This window comes from Monodelphis domestica, chromosome 6, assembly GCF_027887165.1.
Source record: "Monodelphis domestica isolate mMonDom1 chromosome 6, mMonDom1.pri, whole genome shotgun sequence".
NCBI classification, from domain to species: domain Eukaryota; kingdom Metazoa; phylum Chordata; class Mammalia; order Didelphimorphia; family Didelphidae; genus Monodelphis; species Monodelphis domestica.
In genome coordinates, this window is record NC_077232.1 from 190,215,653 (window position 1) to 190,239,371 (window position 23,719).

Genomic DNA, 23,719 nt, shown 5'->3' on the forward strand with positions numbered 1-23,719 from the left:
ATGGTTAACACCATGACATATTTATAGTTATAGGGTAGATATAATTATATCATGGGATGGTTTCTGTTGGCAAAGTAATGTATAGCACTAGAAAATGAAATTGTTGACAGGTTTGGAAACCCCTTCTCTGGTTTTCCATTTCTTTTCAAGGTTCTAAAGTCCTTATTATTAGGGAGAGTTCTATTGAATAGATTTATGGGTGTGTCTTGATGATAGGATTGAGAAGTGATAAAAATATTTTTTAAACCCTGTTTTCCATCTTAGGATCAGTACTGTGTATTGGTTCCAAGGCAGAAGGCTAAAAAGAGCAAGGCAATAGGGGCTAAGTGACTTGTCCAGGGTCATACAGCTAGAAATATTTGAGCTTCCTATCTCTAGGCCTGCCTTTAAGTCCACTGAGTGAGAAGTGACAATAATATTTCAAAAAACAACAAAACATCAATACAATATTTTAAATGTTTTTACCATCTTTTCCTTAGTCAAATATAAGGTTCATCTCTAAGGTTTATTATTTGTAATGTAGATGTAGCAAGCACATTCAGACTTTACAAGAATAGGGTCATATATAAGAGATCTGCCAACTCAGAGTATTGTATCCAAGTCCGTATTATTGTGAATCCAATGCAAAAAGAGGAAAGAGGAAAACAATGATGATGTTTTGCTGCATAAAAAGAGCTGGCAGGGCTTTTGCCATGCTCAGAGAATCAACCTCAGTTGTTTACAGGGAAGACTGTTTCTGACTGAGCATCTTAACATCTTGTGGCAATTGTAAGTTGAAAAAAACTAGTAAATGCTCATTCAGGTGTATAGGGGAAGATTTGCCCACCTGGTGAAAGGTGAGGTCCAACAGACAAGCCATTTGCTGAGAATCAGTTGGATGTGGCAAAGATGTTTTTGCATAGACTGATGGCATCAGTGCCTGAATCCCAGAGTTTTTAGTTCCCCTCGCATATGGGTTTTCCTGCCTCATGTGCTTCCCTCCCAGGTTCTTTTGTGTGCTCACTCTCCTCCATAAATTTGAGTTTGTTGGTGGGAGAGTATAATCTGCATTTATGTGTGTATTGTGATACATATTTTCATGGAATGTACACATTTATTTATATATAAACTTTTAATGTACATAGATATTTATTTTGACTTTTTGCTAAGCAAATGATTTACATTTGTTTTCTGTTATATTTGTGAGTAGATGGTTCTTATAAATAGAAAAGCATTAGTGTGGACTTGAAAGCTAACATCTGAGCTAGGGGACCATATTATTTCTCATCGAGGTTATCCCTTACACCAGAGAAAATTTGAGTGTAACTAGGTAGTGGTGATGATCTGTCCCTGGGAACCCAGACCCAACACTATGAGAGAAAATCATAGAAAGTGGATCTACCAGAAAGTAAGTAAATCTACACACTCAGTTTTGATGGGCAGAGCCTCTACATAAAGTGGGCGAAGGTGTACATTTCAGCTCGATGGTAGGGAAACATTAGGTAAAGGTCCTTATTGTAAGATTTCAGCCAAAAGCGAGTGGTGACACCTGTCAGGTATTGTTCTAGGAAGAATTCTGTTAAGGTTACAGTGGTTGGACTTAGTGTGCTGAGAGTCTTTCTAGTTTTGAAGTTCTGTGATTCTGTGAAGGTGTATAAGCGGTAGATTTTGACTTGGCAAAGAGAAAAGGCTCTTAAGAATCTGAACTGGGCAAAAGTGGGTTGCCTTGGGAAGTGTTGGATTCCATCACATTAGAAATTTACGAAGAGTTTGTACTACTTCTTCCATGACTTGTTGAAAAGGAGGCTCTTGTTATGGTCATTTTGGACCTGATGACCTCTAAGTCTCTTCCAGCTGAGATTCTCTGATTCCCTGAATGCATTTAGAGCAGAGTTACTGGCTCTGGGTTGGGTACTGTTTTGGGGTTTGTTTGTTTTTTAATACCACTATCCACCACCAGGAGGAACTATACTATGCCTTTAAAAAATTAGACATGAGAGAAAAAAAGAATTTTATTCCTTCCCCTCTCCCCCAGGAAATAAAAATATCTAAACAGTGCTGACAGTTTCTGAATATTCTTTATATTTTTTATTCTTCTCTTTTTAGTGGTTAATAATTTCTCTAATTATCGGGGCTGGTTTTTCCTGATCTTTTCTTGAAATTGCCTTCAGTGTGTCAATCAACAATTACTGAGGTCCTTCTCTCTATCTGCCTAGTGTTGAGGCAGGCACTGTGATCTCTGTGCAGAGGGTCCATGAGAAGCTTATAAACTCTCAGAATTATGAAGACCCTCGTGGACAATATAACAAAGATTATATGTGGCAGAAAGCTCATTAGCCACCATGTAAAAACAACTAAATAAACGAATTCTTGATCTTCTTTTACAGGCATTCGTGTTATCAGTAATGCTGGTGGGACCAATCCCCTCGCTTGTGCTAAGGCTCTTCACAGGGTGGCAAAGAAGGCTGATGTGGATTTGAAAATAGCAGTTATCACTGGGGATGACATAATGGGAGAGGTAGGAGAATTTGTGAAATGTGCATATACACAGGAAATGGGGTAATTATGGCACAGAGAAGCTTAATTTATTTTGGTTTATGCCAGAGGCAGAATGATGAAATGGGAACCAATCCTGGATTTAGGTCCAGAGGATTGAGGTTCAAATCCTGACTCTGCCATTTACCTCTGCCAGGTGATCTTGGGCAAGTCATTGGTCTGATAAATATTATACTGGGCTTGGGGTTGGGAAGACCTGCATTCAAATTTTCCTATCAGGCACTTACTATCTATGTGACCCTGGACAAGTCACATAATTTCTCTGTGCTTCATCTTCTTCATCTATAAAACTAGGTGGATTGGACTCTGGCATCTAATGTCCCTTCTAGCTCCCAGTCTATGATGCTATGCATCTCTCTGGGATTTTGCATCCTTATCTATAAAATATATAGTGTGTATTACATGGTCTCTAAGTTCTTTCTGTTTCAAAATTTATGCTCCTTGAATGGAATTATTGGTATATAAAAACATTCTGAAGACTGAAATCTAATAGATTGATAAACTTTTTTATTCAATTTTTCCCATTATATAGTATTATAATAGTACAAATAATGCAACCAGCAAAAGATTCTCATTCCCTGGGTAACTCCAAACTAAGTAACAGATGGTTGATCTACATTTTGGAAAGGAATATCCCCATCAGAATTTTCCCAAGGCAGTAAAATCACGAGGCTAGACAAAACACACACACACACACACACACACACACACACACACACACACACACACACACAGAGTTCTGGATTTCAAGGACCAAAGTTCAAATCCTGACTTTTTTACTTTCTCTGCAACTTTGACTAAGTCACTTATCCTGACTCACTTCCATTATTTGTAAAATGATGGAATTATTTAAGGAAACTCTGAGGTTCCTTCCAGATTTATGATCCTTAAAAAATATTGGTTATATGGGAATTTATTGTATCCATCTGAACAAAGGAAATGAAGAACATATTCTTAGCCACAATATGGGAATAAATGTGTTATAGTAAGCTTGATGGTATGATAGAAATACATGGATTCTGCCTACATCTTATCATTTGTATTACTATTGTAATATGTGTGCCAATAACCAAGTCTTTTTTTTAAACTCTTATCTTCTGTCTTAGAATCAATACTAAGTATAGGTTCCAAGGCAAAAGATCTATAAGGGACTAAGCAATGGGGATGAAGTGACTTGCCCAGGGTCACATAGCTAGGAAGTGGCTGAGGCCAAATTTGAATCCAGGATTTCCCTTCTCTAGACCTGGTTCTCTATCCACTGAGCCACCTAGCTGCCTCCCAAGTCATCTTTTAATGACATTTGATTTTCATTAATCCCTTTGTAAATGAATTCTGTGAAATATTCACGTATCTTAATTTCTTAACAGAAAGATAACCTGAAAGGATCAGGGATTATAGATATCGAGAATGGAAAGCCATTTCCGGACACTATTCAAAGTATGAATGTTTACCTTGGGTGAGTTTTTCCCCCATCTTATTTCTTTCTTTAGCAATCAGAGGTCTGCAATTAAAGTGAAGTTTTGCCTTATAGGTTTGGTTTGGTTTGGTTTAAGGAGAAGAAGGCATATAAGTAGAAGAGATACCTACACTAGGCGCAGTTTTCAGCCTTTTGCACATCTTAGTCCATACTCTGTCTCTTAGAGGGTGCTGCATTCTTATGACTTCAGTTATCACCTCTCCACGTTTGACTTCCAGATCTATACCTTTTCCTGGATCTCCATCTCTCTCATAAGTCTCACCTCTAAATGGCTCCACATGCTTTTTCATTAATTCAACTGCATCATATCCTTCGTCACTTTTCCTTCTTAGAATCTTTTAGATTATTTTTTGAGAATGTTAGAATTCCTTTAAGGCTTGATTCAAGTACTGCCATTGATACAAGGCTGGTTCCCCAAGCTAGTAGTGCCCCTCTCCACAAACTGCTTTGTAATTATTTTGACTTTTCACATTTTGTATGCACTATTTTCCCTTGCTAAAATATAAGTTCCTTGAAGGCAGGCACTATTTGATTTTACCTTTGTATCCCCATCTCTTAACAAAGTGCTGAATAAATCCTCATTGAATTATGGGAGGTACTGTACTAGATACAGGGGGTTACAACAATATCTTTGAACAAAGACCCTCTTCTTAAGGGACTTCTTATAATCAACACGGGGGAGAACTTAAACACAAATGAGAAAAGGGAAAGTGTGATAAGTAAAGAAGGAGAGGTCCAGGAAAAAGATAACAAGAAATTTAAGAAGAGAGGAAGAAATAACTTTCAATTAGGTGAGGTGATGAGGCAAGGTTTCATGAAGATTAGGGCACTCAAGTTAGAACAGCTGATTCTTTCTCCATCAGAACTGTAATGTTGCTTGAATTTGTCTCTTCCATTCTAGCCACATTACTACTACCATCCTAGCCAGGCTTTCTCACACAGACTATTGCATGTTTCCTTACATCCAGTTTCATCCCACTTTAATCCATCCATCCTGTGAAATGGGATCATGGCCAAAAATGTTCTCCATTGAGTGGAAAACTTTCTGGTGATAATCCCCTCCCTATTTATGTAGAACAGTCTATGGATGGCAGAAGCAACCTTTCATTAGGATGATATTTGAAGTTTCATATAAACTAGGAGAGCTTACTGACATAGCCTTCCGTTCCATGATGGGGAATCGGAGCATGACTCCTTCTTGTGGACCCTTCTTGCTAAAAGAGCTTCAAAGGTACCTCATAATTCACAGCAGAGTTTCTTTGCCTGGGCTCATTAACTTAAATTTTTTAATAACTGCGTTTAAAAATAATTTATTTCCTTATGTATTTTATTTTATGCATTTTAAAACCTTATTCTGCAGACTAGCAAAGGATCCATGAGACACCAAAATTTAAGAACCCCTAGTCTATAGGATCATTATTACACTTCTTGGACCATCATTCATAGCCCCTCACAGTCCAGCTCTAATCTCCCTCATCTCCACCTAGGCAAAACCTTAGGTCCAACCAAAGTGATCTACTTTCTTTCTCAAATATCCTATTTGCATTCCTGTCTCAGAAAGATTTATTTACCCTCTTCCCTTTACCTGGAATGTCAATGATGCTCATCCTCCTCTTCCCTCTTATGTAAGCCCCACTCTTCTTTCTGGCTTTAACCTCTAGAGGAACAAGTTCTTTAGCTACTGGTCCCTGTTGATAAAGCTCTCCTTTTCACCCTCATAAACACCTGTCATCCGCCTCATTTGTGTACTCCTGAGCATCTTTTTATCTATATCTCTTAATTCCCTAAATAGATTATGAGCTCCTCAAAGCAGGAACCAAACATCTTTGTATGCAGTAAGGACCTCTTATACAGTCTTATATTCAGCTTGTATTTATTGGTGCTGATAATGATGTATTTAACTCTGAAATGGCCTTGTTTGGGATGCAGTACCTAGCATATAATAAAAGCTTAATACATGTTCCTTAGTTATTGTTTTTATTTAATTGTTTTCCTTTTTTATAAGGTAAGGTTCAATGTGTAGGGGTGCATGGTAGGAAATAACTGCTATTAAAAAATCCATCTAGTAAAGCTTTAAAAAAGAAAAAAAGGAGAGATGAGTACCTTATTTGCAGAAGTAAAATCTATTAATGTGAAAAGTTTGTTTGGATACAATTTTAGAGAAAATGCTAGATTTTCTTAACATAAAATAGAAGATATTTTTTTTGTTGACATCATTTCACAGACCAGATGATGCAAAGCTTAGATGAATCAATGAACAAAATTCAATTCAACAGCCATTTTATTAAGTGTCTGCTCCATGTGGGACACTGGTCAATGAAATATTGAGATGTTTTGTTCATTCAAAATAGAAATCTAAAGCCAGTCTTGATGAAAAGAATGAATCAAAGTTTTCTTTGTTTCCCATAGGGCAAGACCAATAAGCCGAGCCTTGGACTTGGGTGCTGACATTGTCTTGACTGGCCGTTGTGTGGACAGTGCCATAGTACTAGGACCCCTTATTCATTCTGTAAGTTTGTTTGCTTTTAGGAAATAAGTTGAAAAACACTGAGACTCTTAAATCAATCTCATCATTAGGAACAGATAAGTCTTTTGAAATATAGTAAAATGTTTCTTCATTTTTAAGTGTCAGTTAAATTTCTTAAAATGTTAAATGCAGAAATCTGTAGTGAACAAGTCAAATAAGTTGCGTAAAATGAAAATTTTTAAGTATGTAAGTAAAAAATGAGGGAGGATAGTGATCTTCAATGTGATTTCCATGGAACTATTGACTTTTATTTTTAAGGGAAAATTTTATTTACTTCTGACTGCTTTTTATTTGTTCAGTCACTTTAAAAAAAAATGAGATGGGATAACTTTGTATCCTGAACATTCCAAGTTGCAGAGCTGTGAGCCTAAGTTGACCCAGGATTCAGAGATTAATGCATGTTTTCAAAGGTTTTAAGTCACTGCTTCATACTGGAGCCTTAGGAATATAGCCTTCCTTTAAATGCAATACTCAGTTCTTATAGCTGTGGCATGTGGATTGATTGAAATGACCAAGAATACAAAGGTTTGAGCTTCTGAGCATATTAATTTATTTATTAAGTATTGCATACAATTGCATAAGAAATCAGAATCAGGCCTCCTCAGCTTGGCATTGGGCCCAAAATATAGGAAGAGACAGACTTTGCTGCATTAAGAGATGATAAAAAGAAGGATCTAAAATAAGATGTGTAATTGGTAATCTTATTTCTAATTGGAGGAAGGATTAGAGGCTATCCAGATTAGAGGTGGAAGGGAAAACAAATACACACAATTCCCTGAAATCAGAAAAAGAGCTGTTCTGTTCACCCCAAGTATCTATATTCAGTCAAAGGAACATGGAAACAATAATTGATTGACCAGTACAGGACCAGTTTTAAGGAAAGACATATGGGTTGCTTGTATATGTATAACTGTGAGAAAAGTCTTTCCATCGATCTTCGGATCTGATTGGGTTTCAGCATAACCTAGGTCATTAGCTAAGGGTCTCTAAGCAACAGGTAGAAGCAGTCTAGCTTCCCAGGCTCCCCAAGCTGGGTTCAAACAATGAAATAAAGTTTCCATAACTAAATATACGTTTTTCACAAGACAGAAGCTGGATTAGATCCATAATTGAAAAGAAAGAGAACTGAGCTAGACCTAGAATTGATTTATGAGATGGAGACAGTATACTTCCACAATTCCTTTTTAGCTTAGCTCTCTGAATACCACAAAAATGACTTCATTTTGGGTGATGGAGAGTTAGAAAGGTTCACAAAATTATGGGCATGTAGAGTCAGGAACCAGCGTTGAAGATGTTTTATTGAATTTCCACAGTACTGAATACCTCTGTCCTCCTAATCAAGTCCAACTCTTCCCATTCCAGGATCCTGTTTCATGGAAGTCAATATTCTTTATCTACTCTCCTATAAATCTTCTGGGGGCAGATTTATTCTATGTGCTTAGAATCATAGAATCAGCTATATTTAAATCTTAGGCATTGGTGGAGTTGGGATGCAAGAAGAGTTAAACTCATCCCTGCGTGGGAAACTTCTGGAGCTCTGTGGACCCATCAGCTTTATGCTGTGTCCTCTTGTGGTCTATTGCATCACCTTTCTGCTATGATGGATTGCAGTAAGATTGAGGTAGCTAAGTGGTACAATGGATAGAATACTAGGCTTGGAATATGGAAATTCTTGAGTTCAGGTTCCACTTGAGTGCAGGTCACCTAAACTCAGTCCACTTCACTTTCCTCCATAAAATGGAGATAGCATCTACTTCCCAGGGTGGTTGTAATAATCGAGTGGATAAAATGTACAAAGTTCTTTGTAAATCTTAAAGCTTTATATAAATGCTCATTAATGTTATTGCTAATAATAATTAATCAAATGTGTATGATTTATCGAGCACTTTCATCATTAACATCCCACTGGTAGTAGGTAGTGCAGGTATCATTGTCCCCATTTTACTGATGAGGAAATAGTGTCTGAGGGAATTTAAGTGGTGTGTCAACCTTCACCATGTTTATGATGTTGAAGATAGGACTTAAATCAAGATCTTACTTTTAAAAAGTCAGGTGTTTCAGTAAAATTTGTTGCCTATAGTATTCTTAATCTGAGGTCCTTAGTAGATTTCAGCGGATCCACAAACTTGGATAGGAAAAGATTTTTACTGCATATTTCATCTTTATTTCATCTGATTTATTTCCTTTATGATGCTTCGTATTTTATGCATTTAAAAATATTCTGAAAGGGGGTCCAAAGGCTTCACTAATCTACCAAAGGGGACCATTACACACACAAAAGTTTATCCTCAACTAGTCTCACAAGCATATTGGAAAAATAATATACTTGAAGAATCTATGATTTTAGTGATGTATGTGGCCATTTCGCTGACACAGATGACAAACCCTTTATCATATAGAAGACTATCTTTATGATTTACTATGACCAAAAACATATATTATCTTGTATTCAACCATGCTATTAGCCTTCTGAATATACACAGACTGATTCCTGAGAGGAGAGACATACATTCCCTCATCAAACCCATACAGAAAGTCTTTCTATCTCAATGGAACCTTCCAAGATTTGTGTTCTACTGACCAGAACCTCTGAGAAGCTAAAACCATGTCCATCTCCACAATGAGAAACTGGGATGGAACACTAGGGGAGGAGAAAGTAAATGGAGATATTTATAGGCAAACCACTTTTATAGCTATGGGAGAAAGATATTATTCAGACACAAGGTATTATTCTTCTTCCCTGTTCTGGGTAACAGTTTCCCAGGACAGCCTCATGATGGCTACGATATTTGAGTGCTGAAGTCTTCTCTGAGATGACTCAATAGTTGTACATGGGCTGGGGGTGAGGACCCCAGAAACAAAACATTATTTAAGCGCGTAACTGGATGGTCATATTAATATCTCATAACCTTTGCTTCTTGCCACCCACGGCAAGTGACTAGTCAGTAATCTGCCTTACTACCTTGATATATAAGGACAGATTCCAGCTCCAAGTGAATTATAATAGGAAGAAGGATCCAAAATAATTCTTGTGCTTCAGGGATACTTTTGTTTGATTTCTTTTGCAATTTCTGAGGTCCCTCTCAGAAAATCATGATGTTGTTGATTTCTTTTTCTCCTATTTTGACTCCGTTTAAAGGTTAGCCCTACTTTGGAGACCAAAGACTCATGGGAAAAAAATTTAAAGGAACAAAGGACCCAAGAGGTCATCTAGTTTGACCCTTTCATTTTATAGATGAGGAAATGGAGATTGAAAAAGGTTAAGTGACTTGTAGGGGATTACTCAAGGGCAAGTAACAGGCAGGATCTGAATGCATGTTCCCTGCATCCATATCCCATACCTTTGTCATTCCAACAATCTAATTTTGACTATACCAGCATTCCGTGGCAGTAGTCTCTTACCTCACTACCAAAGGAATGGAGGCATATTACATCAGTTGTTTCCTGGGGCCAGGATCCATTAAGCAAGAACTGCCTGCCTTTCAGCGTTCTTTTAATGTGCATTGTTACATTATTTATTTACCATAAATATTGTGTATGTTGTTCTGCTGATCCTTACTTTGTTCTGCCTCATTTCCTACAGTTCCCCTTTACTTTAATCATGAACAATTCTTAGATTTCAATATAATCTACCCACCTATGAAAGGAATTTAAAAATTTGCCAGTTGAGGCTACTTCTTTCACAAACTGTGGCTATTGTTGGGTTTTTAAACAAGCCTCTTAGGTAAATATTTGGGTTTACACAATCAAGTTAAAGAGAAAATTCAAGACGATATTAAAATAGCAAGCTCTTAGTGCCTGTTAAATGGGATCTATAGCATCTATAGCATTTCACAGTATATACTTATTACTTACAGAAAGATGTACCTTCTGTGGCAGACTTGGATGAAGCTCTTACAACAAAATGCATCTTTGAAATTCTCTCTGCCATTTATTAAGTAATGATGGTTTGAATAAAAAGGTTAAAAGGCTATGAGCCTCTTTTATTTGTAAATAGCCTTTTTTGGTTGGAGGAGTCATTTTTAAATATGTAGGAGGATAACCTATGAAAAGTGGCCTTTTCTCCATTTTCCAGAGTTCCCTGTTTGAGCTTGACCACAGGGTGGCACTAGCAGTTTTTGATTCATTAGTGAAATGTTCATGAATTTTCTTTGTTTTCTGTGAATTCATATTCTAAACATATTTCCTTTGAGCTTGATCTTTCTCAAGTTAGTGAAGTTTCGAGAGGAATCTCATGGCAGGATGTATGTACAGTGTTTTTGAAGACTTTAAGTTTCTTGTATTTTTCTGCTTTTCTGCAAAGCCGTGTCCAAGGTTATGGAGACATCAAAACCAAAAATGATACAATTGCTGCCCCCACAGGGTTTGGGGTCTATCGTAAGGCCATATGTCATACAGAGATTAAGTCAATATCAGATTATTTGAGGAGAAACTATTGACAATTGGGAGGAATGGGGCTAAAGGATAGTTCATGGCGGAAGTAGGGTATAATATTTGCAAGGTCAATTGACAGACATTGCCAACTTGTATGAACTATTCAGAGAATAGCTGACTTGTCCCAGTAATACTAGCTTTGGTCTTTGTTTATGTGAGTGTTTATGAGAAACTTTAACTTTTCTTCTCTTCAGAAATTGTTTTTTTTTTAGTTTTTATTTCTATAAATGAGTTATTTTAATTTCAGTAATAATAAATGTAGTGATTCTGTTTATAGAAAGGCTTAACAAAACTTAAATATTTTTCTATTTTTCCTTTATAGTTTGGTTGGAATAGAAATGACTTTGACTTGCTGGCAGCTGGGAGGTAAATCTTTTCATTGAACTATTCCGTATTTATATCGCAAGAAGAATAATTTGGTGAAATCATTTTCAAATGTAAAATATTTGGTAGACAATTCTAATTAATTTTTTTAATTAAGGATACCTGAAAATGACATTTGCAATGAAGTTTTTTAAACAATTCAGCTTTTCTTAAAACCTAAGAAAATGAATTAGGTAAATGTTGTTAATGGAATTAAGAAAACCCACTGTAATGGAAAACAAATGGAGTTGGAAGTCTGGAGACTTGGGGGTTAAAGTGCTGCTAACTGTGCTACTGGGTGACCTTGGGCAAGTTGTTTAAACTCTCCTGTTATCTTGCTTGTAAAATTAAGAATTTGAGTTACCAGAACTCCTTCTCAGTTTCAAAGGATGAATCTTTGTGATTATGTGAATATGCTGGTGAAATATGTTGTGATAAATAGTGGGCTGGCCTGGGAGCCAGAAACATCTGGGGTCCAGTTTTGCCTTTGATTCCTACCATCCATGTGACCATGGACAAGTCCCTTCTCGTCCTAATACAGGGAATTTCAGGCAAATTGTTGGTCTTCTTTTCCGGGAGGAATTTCAACACTGGAAATTCCAACACAGAGATGAAATCACAGATCCAAATCAAAATTTTTAAAAATCCTCATGAATGATTTTTAACACTGATGTGACTCTGGGTTCATTAGAAATAATAAGCATTTGCTTATAATCTCAGGCAGTGGGGAGAATTTAGAACTCAAAACAATTTTAATGAATTTTAAAAACTAATTTTACATGTAATTGGAGAAAATAAAATATTATTTTTTAAAAAGGAATTGAAAGGAATAATAAACATTCATTATAAATTAATTTATAAAAGAATTGAATCTAGAGTATAATGCTGGAAAATGACAAATATGGTATGTCTAATTATAATGTCATTGGATATAATATTTTGAATTCAATTCTCCAAAAAACATTTATTAAGCACCTACACTTGGAATGGTACTAGAAACTAATCATTTATATATGTATAACATTTAAATGTTAACAAAAAGCTTTCTATGATTTCCTTTAATCCTCAAAAGAGCTTTGTGAAAGTAGATTCCACAGGTAGTACCACTTTCATTTTATAGGTAAGGATACCTAGTTTCCAGGTCTTGCCCATGGTCAGGCTGCTAGTAATTGGCAGAGGTGAGATTCAAACCCAGATTTCTCCTGACTCCAAGTCCAGCAGTACTTCTTCAGGCCTTGAAATTGATGGTTTTCATTGATTGTAACTTAATGATCTGTAGGTGACTTAAATCAATGGTCATTGTTCATTAGCTGACTTTTATTTAAAAGTGGATAATTTATATAAGCTAAGTAAAAGTTATTTTTCAAATATAATTCATTTAATTTTTAAAAATATATAATTTTGTTTTGGTCCCTTTTTACTTTATCATGTGTTGAGAAGTTCTACTTATTGTGGCTAATGTCAGATTATTTCTGTTTGTTTTGCAGTCTTGCAGGCCATCTCATTGAATGTGGTGCTCAGTGTACTGGGGGGATATACACTGATTGGCATGCAGTTCCAGACTGGTAGGTCTCAATTAATATATGTATGAAAACTTACAGCACAGGGACGAAACTATATAGCTTTTATACATTTAGCTATTCCATACTTTCAACTGGAGTTATTTATTGCACATAATCTCTTTCAGTATGGCCAATGAGCAAGTTTTACTTAGTAAATAATATGATTAATTTACTAAGATTCAGAGCTGACTATGGAAGAATTCCCAGTTTGCTCTTGTTTCTTATGAATGTCTTTGTTTCCTCCAGCTATACAATGAAATACAATTATTATTTTTATTTATTCATGATTTAGCTGGGTGTTGTCTAGTGTCCATCCAATAGATATAGAGCCTCTCAAAGAAATAATTACCCAAAAAATTTTTAAAGAAATAATTACAAAAATTCTGAAGGCTCAACCTTAATTAAGACCAGTTATAGGAATTTAGTATAAAGAGGTTCATCATTGAGAGGTTTTTGGTTACTATTTATTTTTATTTTTTATTTATAACATAATATGTAATATAACAATAATATAATACTTATCTGTCATAATTATGTAATAAGTGATAACTATGTTTATCCAAGAGGAACAAATTCTCACATTAGAGATGTCCATATATCTATGTCTCATTCTTTCCCCCTTTCTCTTCTACCCCTGCCCAAGAGGTTTTATTCTATACAATCTCACAATACAAACTCCAAGAAAATTGTTTTAAGAAGACTCTACTATAGTAAGCTGAGCCATTCAACACATAAGTAAAATTTTAAGTTTTAGTAAAATCCAGACTCCTTACTTTTGTCATCTGAGACCCTCAATAAGTAAATCCAACCCTACCCTTCAATGTTCTCTCCCACTCTTCCTCTTTGCAGATTCTCTATTCCAGAAGAGCTGGTTATCTCTAATGATTCTTCTTTTTGTTTCACTTTCATTTCTTCAGATGCAAAGGTTAAGTGACTTGCCCAAGACCACACAGCTAGTAAGTGTCTGACACCAGATTTGAACTCAAATCTTCCTGATTTCCAGGTCCAAAACTTTTATCTGTTGGATCATCTAGCTGTGGCCCAACTGAATCCTTTGGGATTCGTGAAAATACAATGAAATTACTTCACTTTTTAATCACATTTGAAATCTAAGCAATCTGCCTATGTCCTCTCCTTTCTAAATTAGTAATTTATTCTAATTAGTACAGTCATTCCTAAACCAATTTAGAGCATACTGACATTTGACATTATCCCAAATCTGGCTATTTTATAAAAGGAATTTCTTGATAAAGAACTTAGTTTAAGATGATGGATAGGAAAGTGACTTAAAGACTGGAAGGTACTATGCAATTATAAGGTAGAAGTCTTACTATTGAAGAGACAGATGGAATATTCGATAGAGTGCCAGGCTTGGAATCAGGAAGAGTTTCGTTCAAATTCTTTGACATGTTGGTTTAGTCCAATTTAGAGCAATGTGATAAAAAATGGATTTGGAGGCTGAGTACCCACATTTTCAAATCCTGGACTTAACTAGCCTTTCTCTAAAAAATTCTTTGTCATACCGTATGTTCCAGATAGATGACTCCTTGGAACTTATCTACTACTAAGTGATTGTTGGATTTTAAGCTCTATTGGTGAAGAAAATTCCCACATCAGGAGTTTTCTATGCTGAAAATTTTATAATAGATCATTCATAAAGGGCTCATGTTATTATTTTCAATTCTGTATCTCATAAGAGATCTATCTAATTGAAGAATTATAGTTACTGTTAATCAAAAGTGATTTTCACTCGTGTTATGATTTCTTTTAAAATCATACATTAGAGTTCCAATGAGGACAGTCTTTATATCTATAAAGCATTTTAAATCTTTTAGCCTTGTTATAATAGTTTAAGAAAATCCTTATATAGTTTAAGAAATATATTTTAAAATAGTTTAAGTAATCTTGTTATAATAGTTTAGGAAAATCCATAACAGACTAAATGTCAACTTTGTAAAAACAAAATATAGACCCATATCTAGACAGAGTGAGATTGATATATATCCTCTTCTTGTACTTCCAATGAGTGTAGTGTGATATATCCTCCGACGGCTAAGTTGTTAAGGAAAGAAGATCTGCCCTCTACCTTCAGTGGTCCCCTTTATCTATAGAATAGAGAATAAACTACTTACTCTGGAATTTAAGAACATTCACAGTCTCCCTTCAATCTATCCCCCCAATCTTTATCAGTCAAGCATTTTATTAAGTGCTAAATAATGCCATAATGTGCTAAGCACCAGGTATACAAAGAAAGTCCCCCCAAAGGCAAGGGCTTTGGGGGAATTCATATGCTAATAGGGAAGACAACATGCAAGCAAGTCTGTACACATGGAAGAGTCAGGATGGTTGGCTGGAGGTTGGGAGGGAAGCGCTTGAAGATGTAGGACTTGATCAGAGTCTTGAAGTAAGCCAGGAGATGGAAGTGAAGAAGGAGAGCTTTCCATGCATAGGTACAAACAGTGAATAAGTACAGTCAGGAGATGGAAATTTGGTGCATAAGGAACAGCAAGAAGGCCAGCAGTGTTGCAGGATGTTAACATACACAGAGCAGGATATGGTATATGAAGATAGAAAAGATCAGAAGAAGGGTAGGTCGAGAAAGACTTTAAAAACCAAAAAGAGGATTCCATATTTTATCCAGAAGGGGATAGGGAGCCAGTGGAGCTTATTAAATAGAGGAGTAACCCAGTCAGAAACTCCACTTTCAGGAGATCACTTTGGCAGTTTACTTGAGTAGGGAGAGACATGTTAGGCAGACCAGAAGGCTATTTAAATATTCCAGGCTTGAGATAATGAGGACCTGCACCGCAATGGCAGATCTGTGAGTAGAACGAAGGGAACATATAATAACATGTGAGAAATGGTGTGAAGGTAAAAATGAGGAGACTGGGCAAGAGATTGGATGTATGGGGTGACTGAGACTGAGGAGTTGAGGATGACTCCAAGGTAGCAAGCCAGGGGGGAATTCCCTCAAGAGTAATTCAAAAGAAGGGAGGGTTGGGGGTCATGAGGAAAGAAAAGGAATCCTCTTTTGGAGATGTGTTTGAGATGACTATGGGATATCCAGTTTGAGATGTTCAGTAGGCAGTTGGCAATGTGAGGTTTGAGATCAGGAAAGAAGATGAGATTAGGTAAATAGCTTTGAGAATCATCTTCATAGAATTGATCATTTAATCCATGGGAGTTGATAAGATCATCAAATAAGATGGTATAGAGGAAGTAAAAGAAGGGGTCCCAGAACAGATCTTTGGGAAATACCCATGATTGATGGAAAGAGCAACCTCATCTCATGCTAGTTTCCCTCACATGCTCTTTGTGCTCCCTGAAAAGGTACATATTGCTTTCTAACTCCCATTTTTGGCTTTCTCTCTCTCTGTCTCTTTGCTCTTACTTTTGACAGAATCACAAAATTTGAGAATTGAAGATATCTCAACAGCCATTTAGTCCAACCCATGGAAGATAGAATTTCCATTATAACATACCCAACAATATCTTTCCAGCCTCTCCCTATAGATCCCTAAGGAGAGAGACTCCAACCACCTCTCAAGGGTATAGATATATTCTGATAGAAAATTTCAGATGGAAATATATATAGTTTAAATTAAAGGTAATATCAGAAAGAAGGCACTAGGTGGAGGGAGGAAATCTCAGAAAGGCCTCTTGTAGAAGCTGGGATTGGAGCTGATTCTTTTTTTTTTTTTAATTTATTTAGTCAATTTAGAACATTATTCCTTGGTTACAAGAATCATATTCTTTCCCTCCCCTCCCCCCACCCTTCCTATAGCTGACTTGCAATTTCACTGGGTTTTTTACATGTGACCTTGATCAGAATCTATTTTCATGTTGTTGGTGTTTGCATTAGGATGTTCATTTAGAGTCTATATCCCCAACCATATCCCTTCGACCCATGTGATCAAGCAGTTGTTTTTCTTCTGTGTTTTTACTCCTACAGTGTTTCCTCTGAATGTGGATAGTGTTCTTTCTCATAGTTCCCTCCAGGTTGTTCATGATCACTGCATTGCCACTAATAGAGAAGTCCATTACATTTGATTGTACCACATTGTATCAGTCTCTGTACAATGTTCTGGTTCTGCTCCTCTCGCTCTGCATCAATTTCTGGAGGTCATTCCAGTTAACATGGAATTCCTCCACTTTATTACTCCTCTGAGCACAATAGTATTCCATCACCAACATGTACCACAATTTGTTCAGCCATTCCCCAATTGAAGGGCATCCCCTCATTTTGATTGGAGCTGATTCTTGAAGGAATCTAGGGAAGCCAAGAGGGGAGTGAGGAGGCTGAACATTTCAGGTATGGGTGAGGCCTAGTGATAGAGAAGCCACAGAGTCAGGGGATGAAGGATGGTGTGTAAGAAACAATAAGAAGGCCAAGGTGATGAGATCTTAGAGTAAGCAAATGGAAATAAAGTGTAAGACTGGGATGAGAAATTTTTTTACTAGCATAAGATTAAATTGAAATATTAAATTAGAAGTTCAGGAGACCCATTATTGCAAAATTTGTTGCTGTTTTTTTAAAACCTGTGTGCAATTAGCCAATTATTGATGAATATCATGACTCTTCTAATTTTCCTTGAAGGCTCCAAGCATCTATCTGCTTTGTCATCCCTTATTTTAAATATTTGAACTCAGATCAGGATTTGCCTTTCACTCTCACTTTAGGAAGAACTAAACTCCTTCATATTCAGTCCTCTTCCCTTCATGCATATATCTATATACCTATTTATGTCTTGCCCTTTCATCCTATACAGTTTGTCACTGTTCCCTCTGAGTGTAATTCTTCTAGCTGCCCAGGTTATAGCAACAATTTTTAAGAGTTACCAATGACCTCTTTTCTTATAGGGATACATATCATTTTAACTTACTGAGTCTCTTAAAAAATTTGTTGTTGTTGTTGTTGTTGTTTTGGTTTGTTTTTCTTTTTCTTCTCTTTTTTAATTACCTTTTGATGATTCTCTTGAGTTCTGTGCTTGGACATCAAATTTTCTGTTCAGGTCTGGTCTTTTCTTTACGAATGCTTGGAATTCTTCTATTGTGTTGAATGACCATACTTTCCCCTGCAAGAATTTGGTCAGTTTTTCTGGGTAGTTGATTCTTGGTTGTAGACCTAATTCCCTTGCTTTCCAGAATATCATATTCCATGCCTTTCAGTCCTTCAGTGTGGATGCAGCCAGATCCTGAGTTATCCTCACTGTGGTTCCATGGTACCTGAATGACTTCTTCTTGGCAGCTTGTAATATCTTTTCTTTGGTCTGATAGTTTTTGAATTTGGCTATAACATTCCTGAGTGTTGTCAGTTGGGGATTAAATACAGGAGGTGATCTGAGAATTCTGTCAATCTCCACTTTTCCCTCTTGTTCTAGGATATTGGGACAGTTTTCCTGAATAATTTCCTGTAGTATTATGTCCAGGCTTTTTCTTTTGTCATGGTCTTCTGATAGACCAATGATTCTTAAATTGTCTCTTCTTGAACGATTTTCTAAATCATCTGTTTTGTGAATGAGATGCTTCACATTTTCCTCAGTTTTTTCATTCTTTTTGTTTTGTTTTATAGAGTCCTGCTGCCTTGTGAGGTCACTTAATTCCAGTTGTTGTATTCTGGTTCATAAAGACTGGATTTCATCCCTGGCTTTTTGGTCATCCTTTTCCTTCTGGTCTGATTCTCTTTGAAGGTCATCTTTCATCCTCTTTACCTCATCTTTCATCTCCTTTGCCTCATTTTCCAGCTGGTTGATTTTGGCTTTCAAGACACTATTTTCTCATTTTAGTTCAAGTGCCTCTGTTTCCAGGTGGCTTATCTTAATTTTTAAGTTCTTTTCCCAATTGTCTTCAGCCTCTCTTAATTGTGTTTTGAGTTCTTCCACAGCCTGTATCCAATTCGCTGGGATTTCTGATTTATTGTTTGCTGATCTCTCCCCCTCTGTTCCGTTTGCTGAGTAGAAGCTGTCTATTGTAGTTTCTTTCTTCTTTTTCTGTTGTTTGCTCATATTCACCCCTTCTTTAGTCCCCATGTTTGTCTCTGCTCTTGCTCCTCTCATTTTTTTGGTTTTGGGGGCTTCTGTCAGTCTCCCCTCTTGGAGATTTAAAGAAGATCTCTTAGTATAGTCTCTGGGGGAGGGTTGTTGGGGGTTTGAGCTTTCTTGTCCTCTGGAGGCTTTTGATTGGATTAAAGTCCAGCAGTCAAGGAGGATGGGTGTGGAGCCTGGGCTTCCCTGAGTTCTGGAGACTTTTGATGGGATTAAGTTCAGCTTAGTTGGGGTGGGTGTGCTCTGAGTCCAAAACTTTCTGGAAGGCTGGAGCAAATATGGAGGATCTCCACAGCTCTGCCCAGATCTATGCTCCCTCTCTAGCTCCTTCCCTGCCATCTGTGTTGGATGCTCTGAACTTGGCACACCCCTGCCCATAAGGTACACCCTCCAGACCAGGACCTTTGCCTGCTCAGAAGTTCCTGCTGCCACTGGAGTTTCAGTGCTCTGGGTAGAAGGGGGTATGGGTCCTGGGACCTTCCTTCTGTCTTCCCCTTAAACCCGAGTGTTCTCGGATTCCAGCTTTTCGGGGGGCGTAGGTCCAGCAGGAGGGTTCCTTGGCTCTGTCTTATTGTTAATTTTGATTTTCAGTCCCCTGGGAGCATTCAGTTTGTGATCAGTTAGGAAGAGTATTCAGAGGTCTGAACTTCTGCTCCTTCTAGGCTGCCATCTTGACTCTTCCTCCTTTAATGCATCCCCAGAGGAATGTTATGGGGGCACATTTCAGATTACCATCATCCCCATTGCAGAGGATTTTTCTCCTTGGTTCCTAGTAACGGCCTACACTCGGTGTTTCTGAGAGCTTTGCAAGTAGCCATGTGATTTAACATTGCAAAACAACATGTGAAAATGGCTTAGAAAAAGTTGGAATTAGATCAGATTTTATTGGTGTAGATGACTCCTTTTTCCAATGAAGATTGACCCTTATCCTTCAAGTCTTGCCTTTGGGAATTGCCTGAGTATGGAGATATTAAAGTTACTTGCCAGAGGTCACAGAGCCAGTAAGTGTCAGACACAAGTAGGACTTGAACTCAGGTTTTCCTGATTCTCAGGCTTGTTTTCTGTCTTCTTATTTGGGCTGTCACTCTTACAGAGTACATTGAATATTTATTATAATATAATAATATATTATAATTAATTATAATATAAAATAATATAATTAATATGACATATAATGCAGTATTACATATAATATTAGTAATACTAAAAAATAAGACTATATGTCTTACACTGCAGCCCTACTCCAATGTCTTATGGTCATTGAGACTGACTTAAATGCTACAGGAGCACAGCAAAGCTCTTACAAGTCTTCCTAAACTGGAAGAAAAAAAACCCTAATCTAAGCCTGCTGACAACTGTTATCTGAAATCTATTTTGGAGAGGCTCATCACCAGAAATTTGACTGTGGATATTTAAGAATACTATTTAATAAGGTTTAGAGGAGTGGCAATATATCTTGGTAGAATAAGCACCAACACTAATGAAATCATAGGTACTAAAAGTATAAGTATTGATTTTTTATTGTATAATAATATAATAACTTACATATATCTAGTATTTTAGGTTTGCCAAATATTTCCAATACATACTCAAAATAAACTTATGAGAAATTATTTTAATAGATAAACAATGAGAAATTTTTGAAAATGTTAATGAATTTAATTATTTAAATTTTTATCTCCACTTTATAGATGAGTAAACTAAGTCTTGCCTTAAAGAAGTTAAATGACTTGCCCACAGTCAACATAGCTAACAGGTCTACAGTAGGATCTGAATTCAGGTCTTTCTGATTCCAATTCCAGAATTCTACCTGCTATGCCACCCAGACATTTTATTTTGCATAAAAATATTCTCTTTCTTTTGCTTCTCTCCCTAGGTATTCTGAACTATACAAGGTTTCCTTTGTTTACTTCTTAGGCACAACATAGGATTTCCCATCGTGGAATGTTCTCCTGATGGACAATTCGTTCTGTCAAAGCCTGCTAACACGGGAGGTCTTGTCTCTTTTGGTACTGTGGCTGAACAGCTGGTGTATGAAATAGGCAATCCTCAACTCTACCTCTTGCCAGATGTGACTTGTGACTTTTCTCAAGTCACTATTACTGAAATTCCAGGTCAGTGATCATATTAGCTAAAAAAGAAAAATGTTGGAAATGTTTTAGAGAATTTGAGCATGGATTTAGGGGAGAGAAACATATCATTTGATGGAAACTTCAGATAGAACATATATATATATATATATATATATATATATTCATATATTCAGAAAAAAAATTTTAGTTGTTTGCTGAATTCAAGTCCATGTTTTCAAAGCACAATTTAGAAACCTAACCTTTGGTTCCAGACATTATTATATGAGTCAGAGACTTGTTCCAAGGGAATAAAAGAAGCGCCTCAGCTCATGAGAAGGTACCTAGTCAAACAGCTGCAAACTCACAAAATCTGAGACATAGAAGGGATCTCAGCAGTCATCTGCTCCCACATACACCTGGAAGGAATTCCCCACTATTAAATTATGATCCTTACTATTATATTACAATCTACACTATTTCATTATAATCCCAATAGTTACAAAGGGTTATTCATTCTTGACTTGAAGAACCCCAAGAAGGGAGAATCTTCTAGATCTTGATCCATTTGAGGATTTTTTTTTTACTGCTATCAAGACGAAATTGACCATTTTGTACTTTTTGCCCACTGATTATTGTCCTGTCTTTTGGTTTGAATAAGAAGATAGAATCTGAACCAATAATACCTGGAAACATTCTGGTATTATTTGCAAATATAGTCATATTTGATATTTATTAATGACCCGGGGAGGAGAAAAACTACAAATTAATGATACATGTTACTAATCACTAACCCTGAAGTTATTAGGAAATATTTAAAATAAGTATTTTATACTATATATAAAATATGTATTATATATTAAAATATTTAAAGTAAGCTATTAGGAAATATTTAAAAACAAGTAATTTATAATCATTAGTAAGATAAAATTATTGACATGAAAGTGAAATTCTGTCGAATTCAAAGTCTTATGTCTTATGGTCATCGAGACTGACTTTGGATTCTTAAAAATTACAGTAGCACAGCAAAGCTCTTGCAAGTCTTCCTAAACTGGAAAAAAAAAACTTATAAAAAGTATAGGCTGATGTAATTCTTTGGTGGAAATAGTTTGATAGAAGCTTACTAAAGTAAAGGGGGGAAATTCTCATCGGATAGAAGAAACAGATTTAGTTCAACAAACATTGATTGAATTCCTATTATTTGCAAGACACTATGTTCAAAAAGGTTGTAATTAAAATCATCTTACTATGAAGGGACTTTTTTTCAATCTGCCCTAAGCACCAACAATAATAACTAACATTTATATAGCACTTTAAAGCTTGCAAAAATTGTTATATATATATGTGTGTGTGTGTGTGTGTGTGTGTGTGTGTGTGTGTATGCATATATATGTATATTATCTCATTAGAACATTATGCCAGACCCATGAGTTAGGTATTATAGCTATTGTCATCTTCACTTTACACAAGAGAAACTGAAGTTTAAATAGATGAATCATTTGCTAATGGTCACCCATGTATTAAGCACCAGAGGTGGGATTTGGACTTAGGTTCATTTACATTCAAGTCCAGCATCACTCCATGTCTTTAGGCTATTCCACTGAGGATGGGTATTTTATAATAATGACCAATATTTCTTTAGCACTTTAGGGTTTACAAAATGTTTGCTTGGCATTCACCCCATTTGAGTCCCACAATATCCCTTTGAGGGAGCTAGTACAAGAATTATTGTTTCCATTCTACCAATGAGATCATTAGGGCTAAGAAAGGTTAAATGTCTTATATAAAGTCAATTTGCCTCAGGCTCAGAACCAGGATTCAGACCCAGAGATTCTTATGCCCAAGTTAGCACTTCTTTCACTATAATTTGCTGCCTCTTAGAGAAAATGTTTTTCATCCTATGAAACTCAAAAGATTTTATTCAGAAATCTGGTATCTATTTTCACCAAGAGATGTTCTGTACCTTGAAAATTATGAGTGGAACTGTTTGGGCAAAATTTTAGTGGTGCCAGCCTAAAAGAAAAGATTTATTTTGGCTTCAATGATTGAAAACATTCAACTCAAATTTTCCCTACTTGACTTAACTTTGTAATTCAATGTTTTTGTTGCCAACTAAATTTAACTTTCCTGACTCCCTTGTTTAGGGCACAGCCTGCTCTCTTGTGTACAACACAAGCTGGGAGTTAAAAATAGCATTCTTGATTTCAAATTTAAGTTTTGGTTTCTTTTAGTTAAATATCAAAGAAAATATTAAATTAACGATTGTTTCCCAGACCTTACCCCCATTTTGTATGTTAACCACTGATTTGTTATTTCATTAAAAAATGTCATTTAAACCAAGTAAAAATATAACATACTCTGTACACCAACTTAAAAGTTTTGCTCATAACAGATTTGATAAGTTGTCTTATTGCTGTTAAACATAGCACAAGATCATTTAAAACAATTGGTAAAAAAGTCTTTAATAAACTTTTAAAAATAGTTATCATAAAGACAACATAGAAATAGCCTTAATAAGTCGACTCTTATCCCCCATCCCCTTTGCTCTCTTTTTAAGGAAATAACCTCTCAATGAACTTTTGGTTCATAAATGACCTGATATGACATAATTGAACTTACAACGAACTTTCACATGTACTTTCAATTATCCTCCAGAAATATAACAGATGGAAAATAGACAGATTTCTCAAATGTTTTTAGTTGCAAGT

General features: G+C 36.1%; 1 protein-coding gene across 1 annotated transcript in view; it reads left to right on the forward strand.

Annotated features, from left to right (window-relative positions):
* Positions 1-23,719, forward strand: part of LOC103100221 (uncharacterized) — a 139,953-nt gene that overhangs the window by 16,544 nt on the left and 99,690 nt on the right. Inside the window, exons 4-9 of the mRNA XM_007496208.2 lie at positions 2,367-2,497; positions 3,903-3,991; positions 6,422-6,521; positions 11,296-11,339; positions 12,824-12,901; positions 20,860-21,056. Coding sequence (XP_007496270.2) covers positions 2,367-2,497; positions 3,903-3,991; positions 6,422-6,521; positions 11,296-11,339; positions 12,824-12,901; positions 20,860-21,056 — 639 coding nt within the window. The remainder of the gene's footprint in view (positions 1-2,366; positions 2,498-3,902; positions 3,992-6,421; positions 6,522-11,295; positions 11,340-12,823; positions 12,902-20,859; positions 21,057-23,719) is intronic.